Source organism: Diadema antillarum, unplaced genomic scaffold (assembly GCF_040938485.1).
Source record: "Diadema antillarum isolate AM-2024a unplaced genomic scaffold, OU_Dant_1.0 seq00000297_RagTag, whole genome shotgun sequence".
NCBI classification, from domain to species: domain Eukaryota; kingdom Metazoa; phylum Echinodermata; class Echinoidea; order Diadematoida; family Diadematidae; genus Diadema; species Diadema antillarum.
In genome coordinates this window covers 2,385,205-2,412,301 of record NW_027271320.1, presented here as the reverse complement: position 1 = coordinate 2,412,301, position 27,097 = coordinate 2,385,205, and the positions used below count along the sequence as shown (strand labels likewise).

The 27,097-nt window shown below is 39.4% G+C and overlaps 1 protein-coding gene across 1 annotated transcript in view; it reads left to right on the top strand.

Annotated features, from left to right (window-relative positions):
- The window catches only part of LOC139730191 (uncharacterized), a 70,099-nt gene extending 55,465 nt beyond the window's left edge, over positions 1-14,634 (top strand). The window contains exons 41-48 of the mRNA XM_071641086.1: positions 210-379; positions 8,092-8,334; positions 8,836-9,008; positions 9,629-9,772; positions 10,490-10,719; positions 11,732-11,802; positions 13,625-13,751; positions 14,468-14,634. Coding sequence (XP_071497187.1) covers positions 210-379; positions 8,092-8,334; positions 8,836-9,008; positions 9,629-9,772; positions 10,490-10,719; positions 11,732-11,802; positions 13,625-13,751; positions 14,468-14,634 — 1,325 coding nt within the window. The remainder of the gene's footprint in view (positions 1-209; positions 380-8,091; positions 8,335-8,835; positions 9,009-9,628; positions 9,773-10,489; positions 10,720-11,731; positions 11,803-13,624; positions 13,752-14,467) is intronic.
- The last annotated feature ends 12,463 nt before the right edge of the window (positions 14,635-27,097 follow it).

Below are 27,097 nucleotides of genomic sequence, written 5' to 3'. Positions count from 1 at the left end.
ATTGACCAACCGCGTATCGTTATGCACTTTGCATACAATGTGTTCCTTGAGTAGACAATCTATCACCAAATGTATTTTACCGCAAGTAGACCTACTTGAGAAAAAAAAAACACACAAAACAAACAAACAACCCCCACCCCCGAAAAAGAGCAAACATACAAACAAACAAACAAACAAACAAACAAAACTGCAATTATCCCCTCTTTAAGCTGATGGTATCGGCGACGATTGTGAAACAGACTACGACGGAGACGGCACGAGCGATATCTACGATATCTGCCAGAAGAGCAATCGATACTACATTACGACCTTTGATCCGTACTATTCGGTCAACCTTGAGTTCATGGAAGCTCAGCCATTATGGGATATCACTGATTCTGTAAGTAAAGGCGAAAGTATCTCTTATCTGAATCGTTTTGACGAATGTTGCAAAAGCTGTCTTATTTTGTCTTTTTGTGGTCACATAAATACAAAAATGATAATATCATTATGATGAGGCATTTGTGTTGAATGAAATCAAATTTACCCTGTGCTGACTGGGAGAGTCATGTGAGTGTACGTTGGCATTAACAAAACTGTCCATTAAACGTAAAAAAAAAAATGCCATAGCATTGCTCTCATGAGTGTCACAGTGTGCCGGATTTTCTTCATTTGTAGGTTCCCTATTAGTCTGGTAGGAACGGGGGGTCCCCATGCACCCCCCGAACACATTTTTTTAACTTACTTTTTTGTAACCCTTAGGGTGTCTAGTTAGTGAATTTTTTTGTTCCCAAGAAAAAATCGTGTCCCATGGGGATCATTGGCGGCCATCTTGGCAGCCATCTTGGATTTTCAGGGAAAATCATTATTTTCCATAACTTTTGAACTACACAGCATGGAATTACAAATAAAGCATTTCTTCAGGGTAAACGTGACACGAGGAATCGATTGCAATGGTTATTTACATGATAAAAGCAAGTTTGAAACAAGAAAAGCCTAAAAATATGCAAATTTCGGTGTCATTTTCACCGAAAAATACCCAAATAGTTTAACTTTTGAATTACACAACAAACAGGGACAAATAAAACAGTGCTTCAGAGTTGATACGGCATGAGGAATAGTTTGACATAGTTATTTACATGATTAAAGCAAGTTCCATAGAAGACAAGTCCAAAAATGCGAGGAAAACCAGTGTTGTTTACTCTAGAAATATTCCAAAGTTGTCCATATACATGTACATGACAATCTCATACCTTCTAAGAGTAACTAACCACTTTTTCTTCACAGTCTGGTAGAAATATGGGGAGGGGGGTCCCATGCATCCTTCTTTTTCTATCCCTTAGGGTGTCTATTTCATGATTTTTTATTTGTTTCCAAGTAAAATCGTGTCACATGGGAGTCATTGGCGGCCATCTTGGATTTGCAAGGAAAATCATTAATTTCCATAACTTTTGAACTTTCAAACATACAAGGAAAAATAAAACATTTCTTCAGGGTAAATGTGATTGAAATGGTTATTTACACCATTAAAAAACGTCTGATACAAGGAAAGTCCAAAATATGAAAAATTCTGTATCGATTACACCAAAAAGTACCCAAATAGTTCAACTTTTGAACTATACACAACATACAGGGACAAATAAAACATTTCTTCAGACGAAACACAGCATGAGGAATCAATTGAGATTGTCATTTACATGATAAAAGCAAGTTTGATACAAGAAATGTCAAAAAAAATGAAAAATTAAGTGCTGTTACTCTGGAAATGGCCCAAATATTTCATGCTACATACATGGCAAATTGCATACCTCACAAAAGTGACTCACGACTTTGTCTTTAGATCATTGCCCAAATAGGCCTTTCTTGTTTGGTATCAAAAATAGAATCTGAAGAGAAAATTAATTTCAAGCATTGTCACCCCTCACTTGGTGAAATCGAATACGAATGTAAGCACTATGGTAATTCATATGCAAATACCCTTAAAATAAGTGGTCAAAGGAGGTTACACATGATAATAATGTTGATCACAACATGTGAAAGTGACTAATGGACAAAGATAAAACTTGAACTGAAATTTAACACTCTTTGCGCGTTCAATTTCGTTTCATTTTGTATCTAAAAAGAGTTTGAGTTGGGATATTTGTAAGGAAACAATCACTGTGCCAAAATGTTGAGCCGATTTGAAAAATTTAGATGTCAAAATGTTTCCACTTACACTCAGGTAAAAAAAAAAGCAATTCATTCAAATGTATTTGTTTATAGATTATTGTCCGAAAACAAAGAGAAAAAATTCATTTGATAGCCGGAAATCTACCCTGTGAATAGGGACTGTATATCAATGTGGATTACTGGTACTTTAATTTAGAAATATTTGCAAATGAATCGCTTTTGTGATTACATCCTGTATGCATTCAATTCAAGTTCACATTGATTGGAATTAAGTTTTCTTTCGAATTTTGTTAAAAGTTGTCTAATACAAGTCACAATATCCAAGCTGTTATCAAAAGACAAAATGATATTTTAAATGGGTTAGTCAAATACCGATTAGTGTTTTTCTGAACACAGTCACGTGATGGAGGTACATTCGTTATGTTTGCCCATGGGCGAACATTCTTGTAATGTTCTCCCATGGGAAAACATGTTCACGTAACAAATGACAGAATTAAGGCCTAGGACCGCACCGCACATATAACCTCCCTCAACAGCATTTCAAGTATGTTCCCTCCGCCGCCAGTCATCATCTATTATATCTTAACATCTCTGACGTGTGTATATGCTTTTCATGAAGTATACGGAATTAACGTATATTGAAATAATGCCTCCGGCACCACTTCGTGGCGGAGGCATAAAAATAAAGTAACACAATATGACTTCACTTTTCTAAAAGTATTCTCAATTGTCATCCTGTGTAACTGTACAAACACAGAAGCGGCTATGCGATATATCAGCTTTCCATTTCACACTTCTTTAATGTCTAGTCATCATCAAAACGATCATTGTAATCAATGTCTGGCTCCTCTTCTTCATCCTCCTTCATCTCCTTAGTAATTTTCTGAAGCAAGTCAATGAGGGAAGTCGGAAAGATAGGGCCACTTGACCACACTGGCCTGGTTCCATCATAACAAAGGCTATCTTCTGCCATCCTTGTCCAGGTTCAAATGGGTCATATACAGAGCATCAGAAGATTGGTTGGTCAGCTCTCTTTAAGATGGCAAGGCGATGGGTCACACATTTAATGTGTGGGATAAGGTTGTCTCTGCAAGGTGGGAGCATGAAGAAATCCACATTGGAGTTTGTCGTCATTTGTTCGCCCTCTCCCATCATCTACTTTGGATGATGCTGCTGTAAATAGACTTCTCCGGCTCTTATGGTCATACATTAGGCATGTGAATGCTCCAATGTCTTTTGTCACCTCTTACTGGCTCTACAGACCATCCATCACCAAGATTTATGTGGGGTACATAAAACATTGGCACATTTTAAAGTCATGTTCTAAGATTTCAAGAGTGTTCATTAGTATGTAATATTGAAGAATTTACCACATTTCAGTAAAATATTGCTGAAATTATAATATCAGAATACTCTCACTTGGATGCTGTTTGATACATGGGTGGCTTTGTAGATTCTTTAGGGGTCTGACTTTGCCCCTACTCTTGAAGGCACTTGTTACATCTTCCCCTGTAAACACATGTAGTCCAAGTATTGTGGTATAGTAGCCAGCTCCCTTTGATTCTGTATGCCAGTTCACCAACATTCACAATCTGGCAATACTCGACAGTCCATTTATCAAGGAAGATAGTGAGGGTGACGGAGTAAGCATGGTGCAAGAAGATCAAGAAAATGTCTGTGTCTGGTACCCAACCTTAATAGTGGAATACTCGAGACAGAGCGCTACCCTGGTGTCCTTCTCCTGGTTACAGCAGCTCATGGATAAAGCTTATTGTCTCGTGGGATGAATAATTGAGTGAACAAAAAGAATGTAACAGGAATCACTTAAGCTTCAGAGAATGTGATTTCTGTTACATTCCTTTTGTTTACACAATGATGTGTTCCAGGAGACAATGGTGCGATATCCATGAGTGACTGTCTGACCAGTGTAAGGAGACGGACACCACCGTGACGGTCGTGCTCTACCTCAAGTGCGCTGCTAAGCTTGGGTATAAACAAGGTAGCTTTGGTGAGGAATCCAGACACACATTTTCTTGATCCCCTTGGTCCATGCTTAATCCATTCTACAATGTAGTATTGTACTTAATAAATGGACTGTCGCGCATTGCCAGGATGTGAATGTCAATTATCTTTCATATAGAGTTAACGGGAGCTCATTACTGTACCAAAATACTTGAACTGTATGTGTTTACCGGGGAAGATGTAACAATTAAAGTGCCTTCATAGGTTGGGAAAAGTTGGACCCCTAAAGAATCTACAAAGCTACCCCACATGCCACATAGCATTTAGGTTGGGAAAAGTTGGACCCCTAAAGAATCTACAAAGCCACCCCACATGCCACATAGCATTCAGGTGAGAGTTGTTTGATATCATGATTTTTTACAAGTACAGTGTGTATACTGAAATCTGATAAGTTGCTCAGTATTGATTATCATAATAAACACTACGGAAATCTTAGAATATGACTTTACAGTATGCCAAGTTGAGTGTTTTTTCCTCATAAATCTTGGTGGTGGGTGGTCTGTGCAGCCAGAGGTGACAGATGACATTGAAGCATTCACATGCCCAAAATGTACAGCAAGGCCAGGGAGAAGTCTATTATAATGGCGTTCGCAGCATTATGCTGAAACAGATGACAAAACCAAGGTGGATTTCTCCTTGCTCCCACCTGGCAGAGGCAACCTTATTTCACACTTTCAATATCTGAACCACGTGTACCACCTTGACATCTTCAAGCGATCTGACTAGCCAATCTTCTGGTGCGCTACCTCTTTGATCCTGGACAAAGGTGGCAAAAGACAACCTTCGGTATCATGGATTCGATGTGATCAAGCGGCCCTATCCTTCCCACTTCCCTCATTGACTTGCTTCACAAAGTTACTGCGTAGATGGAGGAGGATGAAGAGGAGGAGCCAGACATCGATTGCAATGATCGTTTTGATGATGACTGGAAATTACAGAAGTGTAAAACCAAAAGCTAACATATCACTTACCACATCTGTGGTTTGTATGATTGCACAGGATGAGAATTCAGAATACTTTAGACAAAGTAAAGTCATATTGTGTAACTTTTTTCGATATACGTTAAGTCCATACTTTATATATAAATATAAACATAGGGGCCTATATATATATATATATATATATAGAGAGAGAGAGAGAGAGAGAGAGAGAGAGAGAGGGAGTGGATTTCTGGCTGTCAAGTGAAATTCATATGTTTATTTTCAAACAGGAAGGCTTTAAACAAATACGTTTGAATGAACCATTTTTAACTTAATCAGTGTTAATCTTAAATACGTTTTAATGATAACATACTGGCACCTAAATTGGTGACACCGACAGAGCATTTTGGCACAGTGATTTCTTTTATGAAAATACCATTACTAAAACTCTTCAAATATAAAATTAAATGAAATAGAAGATGGATGGCACAAAAAGCGTTCAATTACATTTTAGGTTTGAATTTTGTCGATTAGTCACTTTCACATGTTGTGATCAAAATTTGTTTGTTCACCTCTTTTGATCTGCTTTTTTAGGGGTATCTTTTAATTTCTTTTCGAAGAATTCCGATTCCCAATAATACACTGTCAAGCATTTTTCTCGTCCTTGTTGTCCCGTGACACGTACAGAGTAAATTCGATTCTATTTGTATTACTTCCGCATCTTATCTTTCTATTTTTCCATTTTTCCGTATCCTTTCCACGCATCTCATTATTTTTTCGATATACATGTAGTTCTGTCGAGGATCGCTGGATTTGTTTTGCCTTTCTGTCCGTTGTATTGTCTTTCTATTATGTCAGCCTTGTCTCGTTCTGCCTTGTATTTTAGTCCTCCTTTATAAGTGTTGTCGTCCCAGTCTCGTTTAATGTTCATTCGCCTGTGTATGTGTGTGTCTGTTACTCTGTCTGTTTATTGTTCTTCGAGACTTTTTTATCTGACTTTATTCTCAAAAATTTCCCCTCTTTGCATCAGTTCAATTCTATTGACATTCTGTACCTGAGGGGCTCACATTCTACAAGCATTGCCTTTTTAGTGGGTCCCTCATTTTTCGATATTTTGTGTAATGTTATATCGTTTATATCACTTCAGTCAATTTTCATTGCAACATATTTGTTATCTCACGGTTTGACAATTATGTTTTCTCAATTTTCCTTTGTTTTGATTATATGTAACCTTATTCTCTGTTACCAAAGAAAGTGAAATGTTTATGTCCTTCTTTTCGAAAAAATGAAATAAAGTTTGAATTGAATTGAATTGAATCTGCATATGAATTGCCATCTTGCTTACATTTTTCATTTGATTTCAACAGGTGAGGCGTCAAAATGCTTGGAGTTGCATGTTGCATGCTTTTGAGCTATGGTCTAAAGACAAAGTGCTAAGTCACTTTTGTGAAGTAGTTTGTCATGTATGTATACGGATTTTGGGTACTCTACAGTGTAAATGACACTTAATTTTTGTATTTTAACCATCTCAATCGATTTCTCATGACACAGTTACCCTGAAGAAATTGTATATATATTCCTGTATGTTGTGAAGTTCAAAAGTTATAGAATTTACTGATTTTTCTCTCAATCAAAAATGGCCGCCAATGTCTCCCCCCCCCCCGACACGATTTTCACTTGGAAACAAAAAAAAAAAAAAATCATCAAATAGACACCCTAAAAGGGATACAAAAAATGAGGGTGCATGAGGATCCCCCATTCCTACAAGACTATTAAGACTTTAGCGGTTAGTCAATCATATGAGGTATATAATTGTCATGTATGTATGTGGACTATTTGGGCAATTTCCAGAGTAAACGACACTTTTTTTTTCGCATGTTTGGATTTTTCATGTATCATACTTGTTTTAATCATGTAAATAACCAGCTAAATCGATTCGTCATGCCACATTTACCTAGGAGAAATTATTTATTTGTCCTTGTATTTTGGAAAGTTCAAAAGTTATAGAAATTAATGATTTCCCTTGCAAATCCAAGATGGCTGCCAATGACCCCCATGTGACTCGATTTTTACTTGGAAACAAAAAAAAAATCAAATAGACCCCCTAAGGGATACAAAAAGGAGGGTGCATGTGACCCCCCCCCCCCATTCCTACCAGACTGTTAAGAAAAAGTGGTGAGTTCACTCTTAGGAGGTATTAGATTTTCATGTATATGTATATGGACTACTGGGGAATATTTCTAAAGTAATCAACACTGGTTTTCCTCGCATTTTTGGACTTTTATTGTATGGAACTTGCTTTAATCATGTAAGTAACTATCTCAAACGATTCCTCATGCCGTATTAATTCTGAAGTACTGTTTTATTTGTCCCTGTATGTTATGTAATGTAAAAGTTAAACTATTTAGGTATTTTTCGGTGAAAATGACACCGAAATTTGCATTTTTTTAGGCTTTTCTTGTTTCAAACTTGCTTTAATCATGTAAATACCCATTGCAATCGATTCCTCGTGTCATGTTTACCCTGAAGAAATGCTTTATTTATAGTTTTATGCTGTGTAGTTCAAAAGTTATGGAAAATAATGATTTTCCCTGAAAATCCAAGATGACTGCCAAGATGGCCGCCAATGACCCCCATGGGACACGATTTTTTCTTGGGAACAAAAAAATTCATTAACTAGACACCCTAAGGGTTACAAAAAAGTAAGTTAAAAAAATGTGTTCGGGGGGTGCATGGGGACCCCCCATTCCTACCAGACTATATGATTATATTCACTTCATCTCTATTGACGTCCCAACGATTCTTTGCAAAATTGTGCCAACATGATCCACAAGGCTTTTTTTCTTCTATTTTCGACAGTGTGTTCTATTTTCTCCAACTATGTTATGTTTTAAACCCACACGTTTCAGCTATGATATTCTTATTATTTTGTCATTTCATTTGTTACAACAATCGTGTGTGGTTTTGTTTGTTTGTTAGTTAGTTTGTTTGTTTTCCGTAGGGCAAAGAAGTTCAGTTATCACAACCAAGCTCAACCTCATCCCCAGTAATGCTGATCGGGCGCGACACCTTTGGACCGGTGGACTTTCGCTGCACAACGTTCGTCAATGGAGACGAGGGTGGGAGCTACATCGGTTTAGTATTTGGTTACCAGAGCAACAGGAAATTTTACGTCGCAATGTGGAGGCACAGCAACCTTAACAGGGACACATATGTTGCTGGCATCAAGGGGCTGCAGATTAAGGTATGATGGCTGAATGAAAGAAAGGAGATGGTAACAAATGTGCAGCCGTGAGTAATTCAAATGTGATGGCGTGATGTATCCAATCTATGGTTTTAGTGGCGGCATAGGAAACAGGATGAGAACGTGTTTCCTTATCGGTTCGGCGAAATATTTTCTACTGACGTGTTTAAGGAAGTGTAGACATGGTATTGATTGGCATAATAATGTCGTGCTATAATCCACCCTTTTAGTGATTAGACCGTTATCATTCTCACGGTAATGAATAGAGTGTCACTGTTAGATTGAAATAACATTTAGAGGCATTATGCCTTTTGTCTCTGTTGCTCTCAAAATGAATCGATGTTATAGATTTGGCATATAGTGAAAATTATCCTTTCACATCTTACATTTTCATATTCTATTCGAAAGGCCTATTTTATTTTCTTCTGTGCGTAGAGTGTGGGAAGATACAAAATCTTGTTTATTTATTATGTTTCCTCCCCTAATCCCTTACACTTGAAGAAAGTGCACTCATCCACCGGGCCTGGGTCCGCGCTGGCCAACGCCCTGTGGCACTCCTACACAACCAACGATGAGGTGGAGCTCATCTGGCACGACCCGCTGATGCAGGGATGGCAGCACAGGACTGCGTATCTATGGCAACTCACTTTCAGGCCATCAATTGGCCTCATCAGGTGGGAGGAATGATGGCAATTGAGATATTAATGAAGATGATGACAATGTTGGCGATGACGAAATCGATGACCGTGAAAATGAGGATAATGATAATAACCATAATTATAAACACAGATGCATGATTATTTTGAGATGGTGTAGTGATAATTTTACCGGTACTGATAATGATGATAATGATAAATGATTATAGTGGTTGCGAATATAATGACATATCATAATGCTTATAATGATGATGGTATAGCTAATGACGATGATGATGATGATGACAATGATGAGGGTAACCATGGTAACGAAGCTAATGAGGTAGATAGTGATGATGATGGCAATGACATGATCATAATGGAGTCCATTATAATGACGATATTAATGATTAAAATAAAGTTAATAGTGAAGATGATAATGTCAATGTCAATTGTGATTACAGTTATGAAGATGATGACGGTGATCGTAGTGATAACCATGGTCATGGAGATAATCATACTCCTATATTAATGACGAAAGTCATGTTGACACTGATGATTAAGCTGACAGCAATAGTGATTGTGGCACATTTAAAAATGAAGATGACGATAAATATGCTAATGACGATGATGTTTAATGATTTCGATGTTTTAAACAGACTGGTCATACAGTCCAAAGGGAGAATCTTGACGGACACTGGTGATTTATTTGATTCCACCTTCCTCGGTGGTCATCTTGGAGTCTTCGTCTACGACCAACCGAATGTCATCTTCTCAAATATGCAATACAAATGCGCTGACAGGTCTGTTTAATCCACTTCTAAAACTGATGACGATGGTAATAATTGCGATAAAGCTGGTGGTGGAGGTGTTGGTGGTCATTAAAAGCACACACACACACACACACACACACACACACACACACACATACACTATTTCCATAATCTCTATTGCTTATCAAGATTCATTGCATTAGTATCAATGACAGCGTGACTACTTTCCATTTAATTGTTTCCATCATCGTCGATCATTGTTAATCATTACTGTATCCTCTTTCCATGCCCCACATTCCCTTGATGATGTTTTTAAGTTCCTCGTGCTTTTATGGAAATATCATTCTCTCTTCCACTTTTCTTCCTTTCTCAATTTCCCTTTCTTTTGTTATTTTTCTCGTTTTCTTTTGGGTTCACCGTCTATCATTTTTGTTTTCAATTTTCAACGTTCCTCGCCTAAACCTTTGTTCATTTTTGTTTTATTTGTTATGTTTGCTTTATTGTTCTACGCTTGATTTTGTTAATGCTTTTTCCCCTATTTGTTCTTTCTTAATTTTCTACTTTTAGATGACATGATTGTCTTTATGCGCTGATTGTTATGATTTTTTTTTCTCGTTAGTAAAATGTGATAAACATTAATAGGTGAAATTAACTAGTAAGAAAAGTACATAAAGGAAAACGAAAAGAAAGTTATAAGTACGCATTTGCATTTACAGTGGAGTTGACAGATCTAGTCTCCTTTTACAGACTCAACATGGCTTTGAAATTCGATGGGGTGGATGATTACGTAACCCTCCCCTCCATTCAGCGGCTGGGCATCACTGGTAGCTACACGCTGGAAACTTGGTGTTTCCTGGAGGAGAACTACCCTTCCTCTCCTCTTCCAATCTTCGCTGCAGCGGATGATAGCATCTTGGTCGTCATACAAGATGGGTACGTTGCCATGGAAGCGACAAAGTTACGACGCATCAAAACAAGTTGTTATTATTGTTATCATTACTATCACTATTATTATTATAATGACTATTGTTATCATCATTATCATCATCACTGTTATACTTTTGTACTGCAGTATAATAGTAGTACATGTATAGCAGGCTTGTTATTTTCTTTCAAACTAAAAGAAACAAAGTTACTGACAATTGGTAATTGTTAGTGACTGCTGTGCTTTGTATGTATGTGTGTGTGTGTGTGTGTGTGTGTGGGTTTGGGTGTGGGTGTAGGTGTGAGTGGGGGTGTTTTGTGTGTGTTTTTCATCACTTTATCTGAATTCGCTAACGCTAATGTGGAATTTCAGTCACGCGGTTTCCCTGGTCACTTCAATGCAGATATCTTCGAGGTAAATACGGATCATTCAACATAACTTCTACAACAAATCCTCTGATTGGTGGAAGCTGGGCCCACGTGGCCGTTCGACTTGACGTACAGGGTGGGGCATTTTTGCCTTTATTTCTAACACAGAAACACACACACACACACACAATTTTGAATAAACACAAACAAGTATAAGGGGTTGTTGTATGGCGGGGTATTTTATCATGTGTTTGCTCATCCCTTTCTGAGCTCATTTGTCCGTTTGTTATTTTCTTTAACTCTTAGAAAAAGCAACGATACGAATGCTACGAAGGCTTTACTGAGCATATCCTTCTCCGTGGCTTTGATAATTATCTTGGAAAGCGCACAGAATGGACGTAATGCTATCATGAACCTTTTTCTTTGGTTATTTATCAATCTTTCTTGTTTTTTTTGCAGTAACAAATTCAAGAGATAATTAAAGCATCATTTCCGTACGTATTTATCATACTTTCTGAAGTTTTGGCAAAGGACGACATAGTCGTTCCGCTTTATTATCTTAATAAAAACGTGGTTTAGGAGTTATTATTTCAAACAACAGCTGGTATCATGTATTCCCTACATATTGTGTAAAGACGGAACAAAATTTTCTATGATAAAATGCAATTTGTTTTCCCTTTTCCCAATTTTTGTCAGATTCTACGCTGTCCTTGTTTGTCAATGGGACTAAAGAAGCCACACTCTCTAATATTGAGACATATACTTGGGTAAGCTCACATAGTTTCTTTTTTTTTGTATTTTCTCCTTTTTAACCTCTCAGGTGAAAATAAAATATGACTGACACATGTCTCTTCACGTTCTATAAAAGTTCTGTTAGGATCGACGGTATCGTTTGATACACCCATTTTGCCGAGCATTCCATACCATTTGACACGTAACTCTTAAACTATTGTACCAATAATACAATGCTTTCAAGCACGGGATTGAATGTGGGATTACGCTTTCATCATTTCTAAAGACTCTGAGCCTGTCCGTAATCTTGATAATGTGTTAACCGTCGAGGTGGTAATGTCAAATGTGTACACATTTCACGCACATATGCCTATGGTAAAGACACAAAGGTGCCAGGCTGAGGGTTAATGTCTTCGGTGTGTATTTCAATATCATTATTTTTCTGTGCTTCTAAAGTACATTTTCTCCTTGGTTGCTTCCATGAAAATAACAGAAAATTCAGTTTAAAGGGGCTGTACAGTATTGGTTGAGGAGGAGATTCATGGTTTTTACATTCCTAAGTGAGATAATTAGAAACCTGTTATGAAATATGAAAGAGCATGTAATTCTAAGAAGGATTCAACATTTATTTGATGAAAATTGGTTTTAAAATGGCTGAGATATCCAAAAAAGTGATAATAATAAAAGACTACATGCCCCAACTTTATTAGGATCTCTTTGTTTCACCTTGTTTTTAGATATCTCGGCCACTTCAAAACCGATTTTCATCAAATAAACTTTTGATACCCCTTAGAATTGCATGCTCTTTGACATCTCATAGAGTGGTTTCTGAATATCTCGCAAAATGCTAAAAGCTAAATCCTCACCTCGACCAGAACTGTACACACCCTTTAAGAAACGTTGTTTGATTTATGCTCCCTTCGTTTTTGCGTTTTAATCATCTGTTGTCTAGGAAACGGATACTGAAATGCATTTAGGAAGAAACCTTGCCGGATTCTTTTTTCAAGGGACTGTGGACGAGGTAAAGCGGATTTCACTTATGCTTCCATGCTGTATTTATGTATACAATGTCCTTTGTTCTGCATAAGATATCATCGAAACGGATCTGATAAAACACGAATTTTAATGTTGATTGTTTTCAAATCCAAAATTTCATTTTCACTTAGATCATTCGGATGTCGTATGAAACATTTTTCATTCTTTGTCCAACCATTTTTGAGAAGGTGATATGCTTGCACAAAAAAGGAAATAAAAAAGTGATGAGCCGTTTGGAAAATCAAAATTCGTTGTTGAAAGTAACTATGTGATATCCCATGATGAACACGTCTGTCATGTACAAACACCTTGAGATTGCTTTTAGGCACATTAAATAATAATAATAATAATAATAATAATAATAATAATAATAATAATAATAATAAAGGACATTTATATTGTTCAACTACTATAATGATATACTCTACTGCGCATTACAAAATGACATGCGTACAAGAGATTCAAACAGAAAATGCATTACTTCAAAAGATGACTTTTTAACCTGGCCTTAAACTCATTAATTGTAATTCTGCTTGTCTTACAAACAAAGGGAGATTATTCCATAATTTTGGTGCAGCGTACAAAAATGCCCTGTCACCAAGAGTAACTTTTGATTTCCCCGATGGATATTTCAATAATGTTTGATCCCGTGAATGAAGAGGAATTAATAATTTCCGTTAATGATTTTTTTTTTTTTCTATTCCCTTGCCTTGAGCATGCATCCATCATGTGTCAGGGACTTGATTCTATTTCACACTAAAGGCGTAAACAGGTAGCGTTTCTGTAATGTGATGAGTGATTGTCCCAAAACACTTTTCGAAGGTACGGATCTGGGGCCTTCCTCTCTTCGACGACGAAATCAAGGAACACATGGCATTACCCAGCCTGGAGTGGCAGAAACACAAAAACCTACTGGACGGACATTACACTATGGACGAGGAGGAGATGGGTAAGTCCAGTGATCTTTACTTTCATATCTGTTTAGTTTGATATATGATAGCGACAACCTGCCTATCAGTGCGATCAGCAACCACATTTTGGTTATCTCTCGACGACAGTAAAGTGTGCACATCGACAGCTGCTGCTGAACTTTTCTAGGATAGTTACTCAACTTAACAGTGACACCTTAAGTGTTTTTGTTTTCTTTCCCTTTCTTTTCAGTGTACGAAAAGACCACAGTAAAATCCAGTTGCTTATATCTACTTTTTTTTTTTCATTTCATTAAATTCATCTTACATTATTATTCACTTATGCATCAATGGGTAAATAATCATTGCTGGTTAATGGTTTCCAAATGTGCAAATACAATGGCAGCGCGCAGGCCGAATTTAGGTAGTGAACAAGGAATGTGCTTCATAATCAATATAATCAAGTTAGAATGCTGAACAAATTACTTGTATATTACATTATTGGTGACTATTCATATAGATATGAATTCCAACGTGCAGGCTTTGGTAGATAACGGACGGCCACAACAAAGCATTTCAAGAAAGCAGTGTGTTGCCAGCAGGTTTCACTATTTTACGTGTGAATAAAACATCCCTCTCGATACGCTACCTGTTTCGAACCAGTCTACAAGGGTTGCCTGTGTTTACCTTTCATTGATGGTCGTCTACTGGTTTGACTCCATAGGCCTACTGCAAATATTTCTCTTTGCCATGGCAGGTTCAAGAATGCTCGTTGATAGCTCCCCCTACGGCAACCATGGAAGAATTTACGGCGACTCGACTTTCGTATCCAGCACGCTGGATGCCGGTCGATTCCAGGTGACGTACCCTGACGCAAGGCGACGGAAGAAACGACGGAAGCGAGACGTCCATGAAGAGCTGTAGTGTACAAAAATCGTCCGAGGTATCAATTAACGTCATTGCTTACCCTTTTATGCAAAGTACTGTCAAATCTGTTGATACACAGATACATTTATGACTTCACTAAATCTACATTAGACTTGGTATGCAAGCGTCTAAGTCTTGAAGACAGACACAACGAAATTGTTGATGTGTCCTGTCTTACTATACGTTCATCAACTTCCAGTCTTATCTTACTGCTTGCAATGCAGTACATATTTTGTTCCTTATTGTTTTTTGTTTTGTTTTCTTGAGAGCATCATAGCAATTAAGTTTCGTTTTCTGTTCAAAGTTCGTAATCTATGGTTTTTAAGCTATTTCCCGTGCTCATGTGAAATAAATCATACTGAGGCTGCCAAAGCGTAGACAGTGTTTATAGAATCTATCCGTCCATTTACATCATTGTCCTTCCTTTTGATACCATCACTCGATTAATTTTGATGAAAATTATTACAACCTTCATTTTCCAATCAACTTTATGATAGCATCTTTCCAAGCCATCGAAAATAAATAATCTTTACTACCTTGAAGAGAGGCAGAAATGAAATTTATTTCAAAAGTATTGCTGTCAGATATCATACGAACAATTTTGCATACGTACATTTAAAGCAGACATTTAACGTGTGTATCAATACGCAGAAAGATATACGGGAAAGTATTTCAAATGGAATTATTTTCTGTAAATTTGTAAAGTGTGTGCATTTTCGTTTGAGTGGTTTGATGTGTTTTTATTTTTTATCATAATTGTTTGTGATTAAGGAGAGTGACAAGGCAAGAACTTGTCTTTAGGATTTACCAATTCAAAACGTGTCTCGGAATGGGATGACATGGCCGTTGTGGGCATAGGGACAATAAAAACAAACCACTGTAAAACAGATCAGAACGAAACCATCTCTGTGTAGCATGCATGAGAAGTGTGAGTGTATAGCCATGTGCGTAAACATAGGCTTGACCTATATTTGTTGGGGGTACCTACTTTGTCCTATTGATGTGAATATTAGTGTATGTATGTGTGTGTGTGTGTGTGTGTGTGTGTGTGTTTATTCTTATGTGACTGTTACTTGACGGATCAAAATTGTCCGTACATCAAAAGCTGAGGAAGTTTATGTAGATAAACATACACACATAGGCTGTGTTTATCAACTTCCCCTGTTTAAACGACTTTCGAAAGCCCTTTCAATAGCCCTTTCGAAAGCCCTGTCCACTCCCCTGTACTATTAATGTGCCGCTTGTTTTCGTCGGCTGCGTTTATCAACTTTCCCCTGTTTAAACGGCTTTCGATAGCCCTTTCGATAAGCCCTTTCGAAAGCCCTTCCCATAGCCCTTTCGAGAGCCCTAAAGCCCTGACTGCCTGTACTATTAATGTGCCGCTTGTTTTCTAAGAAGGACGGCGAAAAGCAATTACCATCATAAAGACATAATTATCTTCCTTTGAGAGTGACGAGTCATGATACAATGCCACATGAATCAATTGTCTGGCCTATCTGTGAGGCAGCTCCAGTTTAGCACATACGTCAAATATTTCTGAGTGGCGGCATGAGACATGGGATCAAAGGGAATGAGACTATTGTTACTCTATTTCTCAAACCTTGTTGGGGAAAGAAACACCTCCTTGATCCAAGCATATGCGTGCATTACACACAGCTGTATACACCTGTGTACACGTACTCGTGTGCACTTTACGTGGCGCGCGTCTTTTCAGAAACCGGAAACGCATGGTTGCGTAACCGCAGTAGGGCGACCTAAAGGGCTTTCAAAACAGTTTTGCGTTTATCAACTTCGAAAGGCTTTTACAAACAGGTTTCTGATAACCTGTTTAGGAAACCTGTTTGGATCGTCACAAATTTTGGGCTTTCGAAAAGGCTTTCCTTAAGCCCTGGTCACAACTCGCCGTGCGTGCTTTTCGTCCGTACGTTCTTGGCGGAGGCCACGGCATTCACGTTTTTTTCTAAAAACGTGGAGGAAGTGACTAGCGCAGGAAGGAAGTACGTCAACGCACGACACTCGCACGGTTGCGCAGGGTGTAAGTACGTGGCCCGCACGCCACGTCTGGCCGTGAGGGGTTACGTGCATCGTACGTTGTGCACGTGATTAGTGAGTTGTACGTGCTTACAACTTACAATCTGCGTGCGATTGCCACGTTCTCTTGCGGAGGCTGTAATTACACGTGCTGCTCACGTACGGTATCCCTACTCTGTCGCATGTTGTAAGTGCGTGCAAGTGCGATGATTTTTTTTCCCGTCATATGCTAGGGGTAGGCCTAATTATAGGACCATCTTCCGAGGTTCTTCAGATGTATAATCATACGTCTTCTCCATACGTGTAAACGGTAGTTTAACCTTCTGTGTATCATATTCATTTCATGTCTATAGGTTTTTATATTTTGTTGAAAGAAAATGAGATTGAAATAAATGAACTAAATGAAATATATGAAATGTGTGCATATTTGACTCACTGAGAGAGAAAGGGTTAATAGGCTATAATTATCAGGTATAGGTCATAGGTTACATCACGTATAGAATGGCATTGTATTACCTGATGTAGGCTAATAGGCTACTGTCAATATCAGGTATACAATGACATTGTATAACATTATTTTGGTTGAAACATCCTAACACACTGGCACTGGAGGTGAGATGCATATGATTTGCTGTTATGAAGTCTACCATCGTTATACCCAGTTTCAGAGGTTGTGGCATTTCAGCCATGGAGGCATTTTTGAGCTAGATTTATCAGCATAGATTTATCAGCATATTACTAGAACAATGAATGTAGGCCTATGGTTTTGCAGTTTTATCTGAGTCTGAAGGTGTCACGTTTGCAATTAAGGCCCTATATAAGGTAATACTGTCACAGAAATTTCTTCCTTGCTTAATTTCAAAATATACACATTGTCAATTTCAGAGGAATGGTACTGACTTTATCACTGTTCTGCATACACAATGATGGTCAATGCCTTTTAACCACGCTTGTGCAGCTCTTAAATGTAACAACTTTTCAAAACTCCAAAAACCTGGTCACTTCATGTACTGACCACATAGAGCTCAAGATTTCTATATGCTTTGCTTCTTCAAGCAGTTTTTGACGGTGTCTTATGTGCCCTTTATAATGATATAACAATAATTTTTTTCTGTGTATGCGATTTTTTCGATCCCATAATCCTTACAGGGCATTTCTGACCGGTAGGTGAAATAGAACAGTATGAATATAAAATTGCCAACATCAGGACATCTTGGAGACGAAATGATGATACTCTTCCGTCGGCTCGGCTCGTGTACATTGCAGAAATCACTGCGCACAACTTGCGTTTTAAGTGCGGAGCAGGTGCTTATTCGGCAAGTTCGGTACGGTCTGCGTGCTCTATTGGACAGTTGAATTCGGGGAAGTGTCGAATAAGCACGGGCTGCGCACTTATTACGTGCTCAACACGTACGTGCTACGTGCGCCGTCCCTCGAGCAAGTGACGGTGGGAAAATTTAGAAAGACGCACGGAGTCAGTGCGTTGTACGTACGTTCGCTGTAGAGGGCACGTACGTTGCCCGCACTTAGGGCGAATCCGTAGCCCGAACGCAGCGAAAGTTCCTCGTGTCCTAAAGCCCTGGTAACAACTCGCCGTGCGTGCTTTTCGTCCGTACGTTCTTGGCGGAGGCCACGGCATTCACGTTTTTTCTAAAAACGTGGGGAGGGAGTGACTAGCGCAGGGAGAAAGAACGTCAACGCACGACACTCGCACGGTTGCGCAGGGTGCAAGCACGTGGCCCGCACGCCACGCCTGGCCATGAGGGGTTACGTGCATCGTACGTTGTGCACGTGGTTAGTGAGTTGTACGTGCTTACAACTTACAATCTGCGTGCGATTGCCACGTTCTCTTGCGGAGGCTGTAATTACACGTGCTGCTCACGCACGGTATCCCTACTCTGTCGCATGTTGTAAGTGCGTGCCACTGCGATGATTTTTTTTTTTCCCCGTCAGATGCTAGGGATATAGGCCTAATTATAGGACCACCTTCCGAGGTCCAAGTTCTTCAGATGTATAATCATACGTCTTCTCCATACGTGTAATGGTAGTTTAACCTTCTGCTTGTCATATTCATTTCATGTCTATAGGTTTTTATATTTTGTTGAAAGAAAATGACACTGAAATAAATGAACTAAATGAAATATGTGAAATGTGTGCATATTTGACTCACTGACAGAGAAAGGGTTACTAGTAATAGTCTATATCAGGTATAGGGCATAGGTTACATCACGTATGAAATGGCATTGTATACCTGATGTCAATATCAGGTATACAATGACATTGTATAACATTATTTTGGTTGAAACATCCTCACACACTGGCACTGGAGGTGAGATGCATAATGATATGCTGTTATGAAGTCTACCATCGTTATACCCAGTTTCAGAGGTGGTGGCATTTCAGCCATGGAGGCATTTTTTAGCTGGATTTATCTTCATAGATTTATCAGCATATTACTAGAACAATGAATGTTGGCCAATGGTTTTGCAGTTTTATCCGAGTCTGAAGGTGTCACGTTTGCAATTAAGGCCCTATATAAGGTAATATTGTCATAGAAATTTTTTTCTTGCTTAATTTCAAAATATACACATTCTCAATTTCAGAGAATGGTACTGACTTTATCACTATTCTGCATACACAATGATGGTCAATGCCTTTTAACCACGCTTGTGCAGCTCTTAAATGTAAAATAAAAACAAATTTCAAAACTCCAAAAACCTGGTCACTTCATGTACTGACCACTCAGAGCTCAAGATTTCTATATGCTTTGCTTCTTCAAGCAGTTTTTGACTGTGTCTTATGTGCCGCAAAATATGATGCAAGTGTATATTTATATCATTTTATATCATATATATCATTTTTCTGTGTATGCAATTTCTTCAATCCCATAATCCTTACAGGGCATTTCTGCCCGGTAGGTGAAATAGAACAGTATAATTGCCAACATAATTGTATTTTTGTTTTGTTGATGGTAAAGGTCAATTTTATTGTGCAATAGTTAATATTTCTAATGTATGTTGTATATTTGAATGTACCCATGATGATCCTTGTAAAATGTCCGCAATTCAGCCTCCTGGCTGCAAGAGATGTTATTTAATAAATACCTTTCAACCTTTCAACAACATCAGGACATCTTGGAAACGAAATGATGATACTCTTCCGTCTGCTCGGCTCGTGTACATTGCAGAAATCACTGCGCACAACTTGCGTTTTAAGTGCGGAGCAGGTGCTTATTCGGCAAGTTTGGTACGGTCTGCGTGCTCTATTGAGCAGTTGAACTCAGGGAAGTGTCGAATAAGCACGGGCTGCGCACTTATCACGTGCTCAACACGTACGTGCTACTGCGCCGTCCGTCGAGCAAGTGACGGTGGGAAAATTTTAAAAGACGCACGGAGTCAGTGCGTTGTACGCACGTTCGCTGTAGAGGGCGCGTACGTTGCCCGCACTCAGGGTGAATCCGTAGCCCCAACGCAGCGAAAGTTCCTCGTGTCCTAAAAGTGCTACGGCGTGTCTGCGTGCTCCAAAATCCGTACTGAGGCGGTACTTACTACGTACGGATCCCCAAATTTTGCCCACGTTTTTGCAAGTAGACAGCACGCACCTGCAAGTACGGCGAGTTGTGACCACGGCTTAAAAGTGCTACGGCGTGTCTGCGTGCTCCAAAATCCGTACTGAGGCGGTACTTACTACGTACGGATCCCCAAATTTTGCCCACGTTTTTGCAAGTAGACAGCACGCACTTGCAAGTACGGCGAGTTGTGACCACGGCTTAAAGGGCTTTCAAAACTGCTTTGCGCTTATCAACTCGTGAAAATTCCTGGAAAGCTGTTTGGATAACCTGTTTCTGCCGAGAAAGGAGAGTTGATAAACGCAACCTTTCGTAAAAGGCTTTCCTAAAGGGCTTTCAAAACAGCTTTGCGTTTGTCGACTCGTAAAAATTCCGTGAAAGCTGTTTGGATAACCTGTTCCTGCCGAGAACAGGAGTTGATGAACGCAGCCAAACATGCATATCCGATAGGAGAAGGGAACAGATAAACGTAATCCCGCCTCTTCCGTTGTTGAGAGAATATGGACATATCCACAGGTATGGACAACTTGATATACATAGACCATTTTTATTTGTTGTTGTTGTTGTTATCATTATTATTATTATTATTATTATTATTATTATTATTATCATTAGTTGAATATATTTCTTGGGGATTTACCTTGAAAAACTGGTTTAAGCCTATGTTGATTCCTCCACTTCTCTTGATATAACGCCTATGTTTTGTATTTTTTATTTTGCCTTTAGGGTGTCCCTTGTATGCTGTCATGTACAATGTGATTGCCTCTTTTATCAGATTTGTGGAAATAAATTGAATTGAAAGTGAAATTGAATACTATTATTATCGTCGATTCATGCAGGGAGCACAAGCGTACATAATGAAACTTGCAAGACAATAAACTTTGTACCAACATGGGAATTCACCTTAAATTCAAATAATATGCCCTAAGTTCATGAGTAAATATTTGAAGGAATAATTAATAAAAACATAACGATAACATCAGTTACGTATGAAAAATCTTCAAAAGTTTTAAAAGCGCGTGACGCCATTGCTTGATAAGAAGGCTACAGCTACGTCAACCATGGCAATAATTCGCCATGTCACTGTATGGGGACGATCTGGAGGAGATGGGAAAAATATACATATAATTATTATTATCGTCATACTGAAGGGACGTTGCAAAACTCACGACATCAACTTTGTATGCTTATACATACAGCTTACATTGTAAGGATACTCGCGTTTTGGCAATTTGGTTAGATGAGTGGGTTATGAAACAAAGCAGTATACAGGGGTTGGTGATTTATTTTGCTGGTTGTCAGAAATGTTGCATACGTTATGTCATTACTTTAAATCCTTGCGCAAATTAAGAGGCGTGAAGGGAGGAAGGAACGATACAATTCTCGCTATCGCCAATGACGTAAAAAGTACCCGGATGTGGCTTTTTCGTTAAGATTTAGTGCACTTGGTAGCAAGGGCACTTCCGGCGCGGGGCATAATTTGCACAACGCTAGCGTGCGCGTACGTGTACCTTACCTATAGCGCAGCGCCGACCACGGATACTAGTACAGTAGGCCAATAGGCCGCTGTATCGCCCGAGCTACGAGCCAGCGAGTGGCTAGGCCTGTCATACTCGTACACTGTAGTCCCCGCCGGCGGCCGGCCTTGCATTAGCATTCACCATAGACAGATAGACAGAAAGATCCGTCTGTCCGGAGGACTCTTTTATATTTTGCCATTTTCTAACGCTGTCCTCCGTAGACGGAGGGGATCGGTGAAGCCAGACGCAGTCTCCGCGGAACATTCCCCGACGGACAGATACAGACCGATCTTTCGGTCAACATGCACCACACTGCACGCAGCGCATAAGCTAATTACATAACACCATAGAGATGTATACTATAATATCTTAGTATATATCTCTATTGTCACAAATGTACACACTAGTAGTTACATGAGTACAAAGAATTGTGTAAAGACAAACCAGGCTGCACCCCTCTGGCTGTACATGATGTTGATGTAGGAGATGTTGACCCTATCAAGCAGAACCCTTACAGGTTAAACCCGAGCAAATTGCAAAAAGTAAGGGAAGAGGTTCAATACATGCTAGACAATGACATAATAGAACCGAGTAAAAGCAGTTGGAGCTCCCCAATCGTCATGGTGCCCAAACCGGATGGGTCTCAAAGATTCTGTATAGATTACAGAAAGGTGAATGCCGTGACGAAAACAGACTCTTTCCCCATTCCCAGACTAGAAGACTGCATTGACAGGGTCGGAAATTCTGCATATGTCAGTAAGATAGACCTTCTAAAGGGATACTGGCAAGTGCCCATGACCGACAAAGCCATGAGAGATTTCTGCCTTTGCTACACCAGATGGCTTGTTCCAATGCAAAGTAATGCCATTCGGCATGAAAAATGCTCCGGCCACCTTCCAACGGCTGTCAAACCAAATCATTGCTGGACTTGACCACTGTGTAGTATACATTGATGACATCCTAGTGTACAGTGACACGTGGGAGGAGCACATTACACACTTGCGGCAACTTTTTGATCGACTCAAGGAGGCCGGATTGGTGATTAATCTGGCAAAGAGTGAATTTGCAAAGGCCAAAGTGGTGTATCTCGGGCATGTAGTCGGTCAGGGACAAGTATTGCCAAGAGAAGCCAAGGTAGAGGCTATACTAGGCTTTCCCATCCCCCAATCCAAGAAGGAGTTGCTCAGATTTCTGGGCATGGCTGGTTTCTACAGGAAATTTGTACCGAATTTCAGCACTGTAGTCACCCCCCTAACAAACCTGCTGAAGGGCAAGGCGAAGTACACGTGGACTGATGAGTGTCAAAGAGCCTTCGAGAAACTAAAGGCAGTCCTTGCTAATGAGCCTGTTTTGGCAGCTCCTGACTTCGCAAAGCCATTCAAGGTGACAATAGATGCTAGCGATGTAGGAGTGGGAGCGGTTTTGCTCCAAGAAGATGAAGAAGGCACTGAACGGCCAGTTAGCTACTTCTCAAAAAAACTGAATGCATACCAGAAGAAGTACTCCACAATTGAGAAGGAGGCTCTGAGTCTCATCCTTGCCCTCCAGCAATACGAAGTGTACTTGACAAATAGCAAAGGGGAGATCACGGTCTATACTGACCACAACCCCTTGGTCTTTTTAGACCGGTTCAAAATGAAGAACAACAGGTTGTTCAGATGGAGCATGATGACGCAGCCATATGCACTCAAAATCAAACATGTGGCAGGCAAAAACAATGTAATTGCCGACGCTCTGTCAAGAGTGTAACTTGAAGAGAGTATCAAAGGTGAAAAGTTTTCACCGCGTATCATTTCCAGTGTATGTGTTTAGCATATTCATTAATGTGTGCAAAACAGTTTGATATGATTGTATAAGCTCCGAGAATCTAAGCAATATCATTGTAAATAGTATCCATGAAAAGAGAACATGGAATTAATACAGCTATCCAAAAGGCATGTGATAGTATGTGATTATTGTTGCTTGACTTGGACTTTACCTCACATTCGTTGCAAATAACAATGAGAAATTGTGAAGGTAAAAGAAACCCTTGCTACAGCAAGGCTTTCTTTTTCCCATGGGGGATGGTGTCACTAATGTACACACTAGTAGTTATGTACACGTACATGTATGATGTACTGTATGCCTGGCTGTTTTAATGTGTATGTACACAGGTGGACCAGATTTATGGAGAACATTCTATGTGGTATAGATATAGTACATACAGGCTGACCAGATCAGTGGAGAATTTTCTAGGTGGTATACAATGTAACTACACAGTACATGCATGTAAGAGGAAATACATTATAACTCACTCAATCTAGAATGATTTCACCCTTTCCAGAATTTTCTGGGAAGTGCTTACATATTTGGCTGAGTGAGGCACTGTCCCTGTAGCCCAATGTGATTGGTAGTTATTCTTGGTAATGATGTTTTGTACATAGTTAGGCAGTGAGTCATCCAGGTTTCCTGGAACTTGGACTGGCTAGTAGGTTGGAGAGAGTTATAGAATGTGCTAGAAGGGGGTGAATGGATAGTATATAAGCCAGAGAAATTTTGCAGTAGGCAGAGTACCCAACACCTCTGCTCTGAGAGTTACGTCACTTCTGGCTCTGAAGCGACTTGTTATAGTCACTCCTGTGTTACCTGCTGACCTGTTATGTTTGTGGAGATAAGGCCTGGGAGACATTTTGCCTGCAGATGATTAATTTGCCTACATTGGAGAGAGACTCCATTTTTATGTCAATGGACATTGCTACGGCAAAGCTGTGGTGGGCTGGATTCTTAGCTGAACGTTATTAAGTGAATCATCATTCAACGCATCAACTGGACGTGGTCGTCACAACGTTTGGACTCTGCACGTTTCGCCGTGGACATTGTGGATTTTACCCCGGATCTATACCGTGGACTATCGTAACCTGCGCCTCTGGAGTTACGTCGGAGGAATCATTCATCGGTGCGTCAAGGATCATTCGTCTGTGCATCGAACATCGTATTTGGACACTTTCAAAGGATTATTTAATACGTGTAAGTGATTCCACTACCGATTTATAACTGTTTTTATTGATCATTGTTGTATTGATGTGACGCCGATTACCAGTCTGTACCCACAATATCACTGTTAATAAACCGCCTGAACATCAGTTGATTGTTTCTTTTGTGCGATCATTCTCGGAGTGATTTTGGTCGTAACAAAATGCATAACACATACCGGTACGGCGTACTGCTTGATCATGCGATCGATGAGCACATCACAGATCAGTCATCTCTGCATACGCTGAAAATATGCTGGAAAATATTCACCCACCTGGATATACAGTATATCGTCATGGAATATGCCCATCTTTTCTTTTATTTGTTCTCTGTCGAAATGTCACGAACACAATCGGGAACGAACAGTGATCTCGAACTTATCCTGTCTCCGAAGCAATTTCTTCCAAGTAAGTACGTACAATGTACGTAGGCACTAGGCCGCTACTACCTAGTGCTACTATAATACTACCACTACTAGTAAGTCGCGCGTGCACGTACTGCGCTGTGGAGTCACCCGCAAACTTCACCCACGCGGCCACGTCACGTCTCGCATGCCAGTAAGGGTCCTATTTCTGCAGATTTTTTTCATTTATTGTCGTGCGAACAACACATGGCAGCTTCGCAGCAACAACCAATAGTCGTATTAACAGCAATTTCTTAAGAATGGAGAAATTTCAAATCATATTAAAGCTGTAATTCAAGTCGAGAAAACCGGAAGTACACGTAGAATACAGTCGGTTGTGTGTGTAAATAGCATTAGTCACGTATCACGCGCGTACGAACGGAAGTGACTTTGCTACCGGACTATCCCATAATGCACCGTAAATGACGCTTAAATCAACATCCGGGTACTTTTTACGTCATTGGCGATAGCGAGAATTGTGTGCATCAAATAAACTGAAACACAGACAGAAATAGTATCAGGCATTATTTTCACCTGTCTTTAGGAGACGCCGCGTCCTTAAAGCCTGGGCTCGTATCTTTAAAAATACCTAGCGTATTAAAACCTTTAATTTGATAGACATGTATCTTGACTCTCGTATTGAGATGTAGTCTCCATTGGGGGAATACCCAGGAGTTGTTAGCCTCGCTATGAACATCGTGAGTGACACCAGTGTTATTCATTACCAGTGTAAACGTGAATGGCCGTCATATTGTGTGCTGTAACCTACAGCATGCACGTATAGTTGGATACAGACACTGTGTAAATTACACACCACACACTACCATCACAGTGTGTTTCCTCGTTTCAATTGAATCGCATTGACTCCACCCTCATATCCTTTGTACACCGTCATGACTGTATTATTATTTGCCCCTCAATCTATCACCCGCATTTTTCCCTCTTGTACATGTCGCTTTCAGACCAATCTGCTATACCCAGTTAACAACATCCAAATACGTACCCCATAAAGGAACGACAGAAGCGCATTTTATTGCACATCAGTTCTGCACTCCCAACTGAGTCCTTTATGAATGGTGTCAATAAGATGCTACATAGCCTAGTGATGGACCCAAATAATGCCCTAAATGCCGTGTAGCAGTAGCTAAAACAAAAGCTGGAATAAAAAAAAAAAAACACTGTCCCGAAATACAATAAAGCTAATCAGTATAGGTACCTATAATGTTGCGACATCTTTTCCTTGATATGATTCAGTAACAGTTTCCCATGCATTTCCTTCAAGTACAAGTATGTTTTATTTCATTGTTTGAAAAGGAAATGGTCCGCATTGATTTCGCTTGAATTTGCAAAAAAGTCACATTGTACTCATAGTGTGTGAGTCTGTGTGTGTGTGTGTGTGTGTGTGTGTGTGTGTGTGTGTGTGTGTGTGTATTCCTACATGCAAGTGTCATATTGTATGGTATTCTTTCTTCGGAAATGAAATGAAATGGAATGAAATGTTCAAACTCATTCCACAACACTATCATGGTGATATTCTTGTTAACAGAAGATATACAATGTATGATGATCTATGAACTATGATGCTTTATTTTTTCTGTGTGTGGAACGTATTATTACTCACTAGATCTACCAATGAAAATATATGTAGTACTAAAAGATATTCCTCAACAAGATTATTTAATATTCCAAATAAAAGATAAGAGTAAACAATAAATCAGAGTAACTGAACAATTTCGGCTATCTACATAACATACATGTAGGGCTGTCTACATTATAGTATTGCAATGTTCAGTGGACTTTGCCCCTTCTTAAAGCTTGAGTGTGTGTCGCGTTTGAGCATTGACGAACATTATTTTTGTACGCACGCCCTTTTACACCAGAAGTATGCTGGCAACCCAGTACATAGGTCATGTAGATAATCATGCC